Raw genomic sequence first — 7025 nt, forward strand, 5'->3', positions numbered from 1 at the left:
CCCTCAGACCTGGAACTCTGGCCCCCAGCCCTCCTCCCTCAGACCCGGGACTCTGGCCCCCAGCCCCTCCTCCTCCGGGACCGCACCTCACTCGCGTGTTCTCTGGTCCTCAGGTCACACAGGATGTCGGACACCGAGGAGCAGGAATATGAGGAGTGAGTGGCGCTGGCGGGAGGGCTGGGGGCGTGGAGAGGTGGGACACTCTCCCACCTCCAGCACGTCTAACCCTCCCTCTCGCCCTTTCCTTCCCACCCCTGCCCTCAGGGAGCAGCCCGAAGGTGAGTGGGCAGTGGGCGGGCCTCGGCGGCCTGGGGACACGCGCGCGGGAGGCGAGAGGACAGCGGGGTCACCCGCCGCCCCCGCGTCCCCCCTCCGGGGTTGCGGCGCCCTTCGCGTGCCCTCTCCGCACGGCCGGCGGCCCCCCCCGCGGGGCTCCTAACCCTGCCTTCTCTGCCCCCGCCCCCTTTCCAGGAGAGGAGGCTGCGGAGCAGGAGGAGGAGGAGGAAGGTGAGGCCTGACCCCCGGAGGTCTGCAGCCGGACGCAGCCCCGCGGGGCCGGGTGGGGAGGGGGCGGGGGCGGGGGGGCCGGCGGGCACTGGGCTCCCGACCGCCCCGGCTTCAGGTCCTTTAACAGCCTCTCCCCTCTCTTTCCTCTCTGCCCCCCACGCCCCGGCCTGGCCGCTCCCCCTCGCTCCCCCATCCTCGCTTCTCCCCCTGCCTCCTCCTCCCCAGCCGCCGAGGAGCCGGAGCCGGTGGCAGAGCGAGGTAACCGCGGCTGCTTCGCTTCTCGAGCCGGATTTCCTCGGGCCCTGACCCCTGCGAGGACCCCCTGCGCCCCCGCAACCCGCCCCGGCCCGGTCCTTTAAGCCCCGGAGAGCTCGCGCGCCCTCTGGTGTCCACGAAGGGAAATCGCCTCGCTGAGGCTTTAACCCTTTCCCTTCTTTCTTAAAGAGACCGACACCCAAGCCTTCTTCCCCAACCTGGAGGAATACTTGTAGAAGGGTTGGATGTTTGCCAACAGGCACGCCCCCATCTTCGCCCCCGACCCTGTCATTTTTTCCCCTCCATATACATTCAAAGGTTGGGGCCTGAGTTGCAGAAGGGGCTCTCCCTGAGAGTCTGGATTCCTGTGTCCCCAGAGGGGAGGGGCTGGGGACACCCTGCAGTGCTAGGTGTAAATGGAGAAGAGCAGGAGCTCTGGGTATGTAGAAGGAGGAAGGTCTGGGGGGTTTGGACCCCTGAGTTCCCAGAGAAGTGGGAGGGGGATCCCCCCACCAGTTCTGAATGTATATCTGATGCATGTGACCCTCTTCCCCCTTTACAGCCACCCTGATTTCCCTTCTCCCCTCTTCTCCCCCCACTCATGCCTCTCCCCCAGAGCTGCTCTTGGGGGCTGTGGCTTGGAGGGGGGGTTCCCTCCTCTGGGTGTGTCAGGCCCACCCCCATGAACTCTTGCTAATTATCTCTTTGTATCTCCCCACTAGAAGAGGAGCGCCCCAAACCAAGGTGAGATCCTAGAGGGCTGGGGGGAGGGTCCCAATCACATCCTCCTAAATATATCCCCTACCCCCAGAGATACGGTGTGAGAAAGGCAGAAAAGGAGAGTGGGGCACTTGAAACAGGAAAGGACAGTGATTTCTTCTTTCAGCAAATGGTCCACAGAACTTCCCACGGCATCTGGCGAGTCAGATCCCATCTGCTCTGTTGGTGAAACAGACCCAGATACAGTGGTAGCACACGAGAGGGCCCTATGCTTGCCCTAGGCAGTCACAGAAGGCTTCCCAGGGGAGGTGATACCAGAGTCCCGAGGGATGAGGAGTTCACTAGCTGAAGGAAGTGGGAGGGATATTGTAGAGGAGAAAGCTGTGGGGAGCGCGCACGGTGCAGTGGCTGGATCTAGACCACTCTTTCGGGGAGCAGATACAGACACAGCTCATTCTGATGATGGAGGTCCTGTACTAGGCAGATCTGTGGAGGCCATGAGAGCTCGTGGGGGCAGAGGGTCCTGGAGGAGGTGACACTGGGGCCAAAGCTTGAAGAGGCAAGGAGGCAACAATCTGAGCATGAGAAAAAAACCTAGAAGCAGAGTTCTATGGGTTGATATGGGCAGTCGTGCCAATTTCATTGTGGCTAGAGCGTAGAGTGCAAGAAGGGGTGGGTCTGCGCAGGGTTTTGAGCAGAGGAGGCATTGGATCAGATCTGAGAGAGAGCAAGGGGGATCAGGGAAGGCTTGTTGGAGGCGGCAAGGCCTCTGGGGATGCAGTATATCAGGAGAAGGGCATTGCAGGCAGAGGGAACAGCATATGCAAAGGCCCAGGGGTGCAAAGGCACATGACATAGCCAGGGAACCATGGAATATGGTGTGTGTCTGTGAGGGAGGAGAGAAGTTGCTGGAGGAGTTGACTGGGGCCAGATGGAGAAGGGCTTTGAATGCTGAGTTGCTTAGACTTTGTCTTAAGGGTGAGCTCTGAGCTAACGTCATGAAGGAAGATAAACTGAAGGTGGACAGCCCGAGGCTGGGAGGCCAGGAGGAGACTGGTATAAAGGTTCACAGGGGAGGGGCTGAGGCCTGAGCTGGGCAGGGGGCGTGGGTGGGAAAGGGGGAACAGACTGGGGAGATGCCTAGGCGAAGAGGCCAGGACTTGCTGTTGGAGCAAGGGGAGGGAGGAGGTGAGGGTCTGGGCTGAGAACCTGAGGGGTGGTGCAGCCACCACTCCGTCTTGGGGAAGTTGACGGGCTCCGTGGAGGCATGGTGTGTGAGAATGCCGGAAATGTTCAGGAGGCACCCGTTAACCCGAGTCAGGGATCTCGGAGAGAGTCTGGGCTGGAGACAGAGGTGGTGAAGCTTCAGTAATTGACGATAATCGAAGTCACGGGACTGAATGACGTGGATCGTGAGAGTTTCCTATGCATAAATAAAAGGGCGAAACTCTTTAAAGGGCTTTCTGGGGACAAGGAGACAGAGATGGGACAGCTAGAGGAGTCGGAAGCAAATCAGGCGACGGACAGTGCTGTCTTAAAAAGCAGAGAATTCGAATGTAGGTGTGGCCTAGGGCACCAACACCCAATACGAATTTAATGCAAGCCACATATGTAAAAATATCTGTATTTTTACAAGCTGCACTTTAAAAAGTAAAACAAAACAGGTAAAAATTAATCTTCATAGCATTTTTTTAATTCAACCCGTTATATCTGAAATTTCATCATTTCAACATGTAATCGATAGGAGACATTATTAGTGACATATATTACATTTTTCTGTTTGAGCCAAGCGTTCGAAATCCAGCGTGTTTCACAGACAGCCCATAGAATCTCGATTCGGACCAGCTCCCTGTCAGGTGCCCCGAAGCTGGCTGCCACACTGGACAGCCCTCCATCAGGGAGCTCAGGCTGCTCAGTCTTTTCCCCTTTCCACCCATCAGGCCTGTGGTCCCTCCCCTGATTCCCCCGAAGATCCCAGAAGGGGAACGTGTGGACTTCGATGTAAGTAAAGGACACCCAGTCCCCAGGTGCCTTTGTGCAAATTAGGAAGAGGCGCCCCTGGCTTCTCCCTTCTTTTGGAGTCCCCTAAAATGGACCGCATGGGCCACTAGTGCCACCTGCTGGGAACATCGCGAACAGCGGCCCCCGGTCCCCTAAACGGTCCAAGTCGGTCTTTGCAGGCAAGGGCCCTGCCGCGACATGTCTCCGAGGCGCTCACAGGTGGGGGCCCGGCCCTCCGCACTGCCTGGGAATGACGCGGCCCCCACCCTTCGTCCTGCAGGACATCCACCGGAAGCGCATGGAGAAAGATCTGCTGGAGCTGCAGACGCTCATTGACGTGCATTTTGAACAGCGGAAGAAAGAGGAAGAGGAGCTCATTGCTCTGAAAGAGCGCATTGTGAGTGGAGGGAGGTGGGGTTCTGCAGATTCCTCCCTCACCCCGTGCCGTCCTGGGTCTGGCAATGGTTCCTGTCCAGTACAGACCCGAGGCTGAATCATCTGGGAACTTGTCCAAGTCGGTGGCCACACTCAAACTTGCTCATCTCTGCTCTTGACCTCCTTGGGGAGGGGGCGTCCCTGCAACCCCTCATTCTTCTCCCCTCCGCAGGAGCGGCGCCGGGCTGAGAGAGCTGAACAGCAGCGCTTCCGAACCGAGAAGGAGCGCGAGCGTCAGGCCAAACTGGCGGTGGGTGCCTCCCCTGCCCTGCGAGACCAAATGTTTCTTCTTCAGCTGGATGCTCTATTTCCCATTCATGATCTTTTCTATGGTCCTGAGAAAGTCCTTGCGCTGTATTATTCAAGGATCTCTCAGTTGGAAGGGACAGAAACCCCAACCTAAACTGGATTCAGCAGAAAGAGCATTTTATTTGCTCATATGACTAAAAAAGTGTAGAGTGTGACTTGTTTCAGGTATGGCTGGATCAAGGAACTCAAGATTACAAAGACCTAGCTTTTCTCTTCCTATCCCTGGGCCCATCTTTCTGTGGACACTGGGGTGATGAGGTCATTGTGAGTTTGCCCGGGATGTTCCTGGTCTGAGTCCTGAAAATGCTGTATCCCATCAGTCCCAAGTGAACCAGATGGTCAGTCACCCTACTGGACACCTTCTTCTCAGGCAGGGGTGGCAAGTGACCACCAACAACTCTGGCTATCACTCCTCTTTTATCTGTCTTCTACATCATTCTGGGATGAGTTCAGATTGGCCACCTGTCCATCTTGTAGTGAATTGCTGGCTAGTTGTAGGAGATTGGTGAGAATGCTCCCATTGGTGTAGGCTTTGGAAACATGATCTGCCTTGGCATCAAGGAGTGGCCCACTTGAATCACTTTTAAAGATTAGGAGTTGGGTGACATGGTAGACATCGTACTGGCCTCCCAAAGATGTTCACATCCTAATTCCCAGAGTCTATGAATATGGTGCCTTGCACGGCAAAAGATGGTGCCTGTGATTAAGTTAAGGATCTTGAGGTGGGAGATGATTCTGGATTATCCAGATGGACCTCATGTTATCACAAGGGTCCTTGCAAGAGGGAGGCTGTACGGTTAGAGTCAGAGATGTTTGAGGATACTTCTCTGCTAGCTTAGAAGACGGAGGACGGGGCCTGGAGCCAAGGGAGGCAGGCAGCCCCTAGAAGCGAGGGCAAGAGAGTGAATTCTCCCCTAGAGCCTCCACAAGGAACCAGCCCTATTCACTCCTTGATTTTAGCCCAGAAGACCCATTTTAGACTTCTGACCTGCAGAACTGTAAGGCGATAAACGTGTGCCAATTTTTAAAAGATATTTATTTATTTGAGAGAGAGAGAGCACAAGTGGGGGGAGTGGCAGAGGGAGAGGGAGAAGCAGACTCCCCACCGAGCAGGGAGCTGAACATGAGACTCCATCCCAGGACCCTGGGATCAGGACCCGAGCTGAAGGCAGATGTTTAACCAACTGAGCCACCCAGGCTCCTCAAACTTGTGCTGTTTTAAGCTATTAAATTTGCAAATTTCAGCAGTGATAGGAGATTAATTCAGATGGGGCATGCTGGACATGCCAGAGCTGTCATACCCACCTCACCAGCGCTTTCAGTGGGGACAGGAGTTGGTCTGGACAAGCCACTATTTCTGGAACGTGGGGCTGCCTTCAGTAGACATTCTAGAACCTCGTCCTCAGACTCAAGGCCAGCAGCCGCTTCAGTACTCCAAGTCCCCCACCCCCATCACCGGTCACCCTCCTGCATCCTCTGACACCGTTATTCTTGTCTCATGAGAATAAAGCAGACGAAGGCCCAGAGAGGGGGAGTATCTGCACTGAGGCCACCCAGCAACGCTCAGCATTGGTCATTCAGACTAGAGGAATGCAGAAAAAAGCAGGAATATCCCTTTCCCATTTTAAAAGTTTTGCTTGGGGGATATTAAGGCTCAGAGAGGAGAAGGGACTTGCAGGTGGTCACACAGCCAGGCCTGGAAGGGCCAGGAGCAGAACGTCTGCGTTTTTGCCTGTTCGGACATTGACTTTGTCTCATGCACTGGGTCTGACTGACCCCTGCTTCACTCAGCTCCCACATCCCCATCTCAGACCCCTTCCCTGCAGGGGGTGGGACAGGCCTTGGGGTTAACACCCTTCTTCCCTCAGGAGGAGAAGATGCGGAAGGAGGAAGAGGAGGCCAAGAAGCGGGCTGAGGATGATGCCAAAAAGAAGAAGGTTCTATCCAATATGGGAGCCCATTTTGGGGGTTACCTGGTCAAGGTGAGTTCAGCCCGCTGGGACCTAAGGTCTATGTTCCCAGGGAGGAAGCAACTGAGGACCTAGATTTCTGGTTCCTGATGGAGGTGGGGGCTGGGGGCTGGACTCCTGGGTCTATGGGAGGAGGGGCTGATGGTCTGGACTCCTGAGTCTGAGGGAGGAGGAGGCTGGGGGGCTGGACTCCTGGGTCTGAGGGGGGAGGACCTGGGGGTCCTGGACTCCTGGGTCTGAGGGAGGAGGGGCTGGGGGGGTCTGGACTCCCGGGTGTAGGGACAAGATGGGGAGGAACCCCCTGTGTTCTGATCTATCCCACAGTTCAGTATGTCCTTTTCCCTACCCTCAGGCAGAACAAAAACGCGGTAAGCGCCAGACAGGTCGGGAGATGAAAGTGCGTATCCTGAGTGAGCGTAAAAAGCCTCTGAACATCGACCACATGGGAGAAGACCAGCTCCGGTAGGTGGGATGGGGGCTCAGGGTGGGAGGGGGCCGTTGAAAGACGGCGAGATAAGGGGACTCTTACCCAGCTCTGGGAGGGCAGAAGCACAGGTCTGAGCCCTGGTGCTGTGTGACTTTGGACAAGTGTGTCCCCCTCTCTGGGCCTCTGTTGTCTTCCCTGGGAAACGTCACTGATACAGGACCCACTTTTTGTGGGTACCATGACCTGTAGAGTCTGGGAAGTAATATGGTGGGAAGCCAGAGAAGATGGCTCACCAAAAGTTAGGAGATTATGTTGACCTATTGATGTCCCCTGGAAACTCAGGCAGGCCCCATCTTTATGTGAATTAAAGCCAGACATGCTGGTGAGAACTTTCCAGCCAA

At 56.1% G+C, this 7025-nt stretch overlaps 1 protein-coding gene across 1 annotated transcript; it reads left to right on the plus strand.

The window, feature by feature from the left end:
* Positions 1–123: 123 nt before the first annotated feature.
* TNNT1 (troponin T1, slow skeletal type) lies at positions 124–6659 on the plus strand (the record flags this gene model as incomplete). Its single annotated transcript, XM_032399833.1, has 10 exons — positions 124–155; positions 265–278; positions 472–507; positions 733–765; positions 1485–1506; positions 3423–3483; positions 3764–3880; positions 4091–4168; positions 6096–6209; positions 6550–6659. Coding segments are annotated over exons 1-10 (617 nt in total), but the record flags the coding sequence as incomplete, so codon positions are not given.
* Positions 6660–7025: the final 366 nt, after the last annotated feature.

Source organism: Phoca vitulina, unplaced genomic scaffold (assembly GCF_004348235.1).
Source record: "Phoca vitulina isolate PV1807 unplaced genomic scaffold, GSC_HSeal_1.0 scaffold1548, whole genome shotgun sequence".
NCBI classification, from domain to species: domain Eukaryota; kingdom Metazoa; phylum Chordata; class Mammalia; order Carnivora; family Phocidae; genus Phoca; species Phoca vitulina.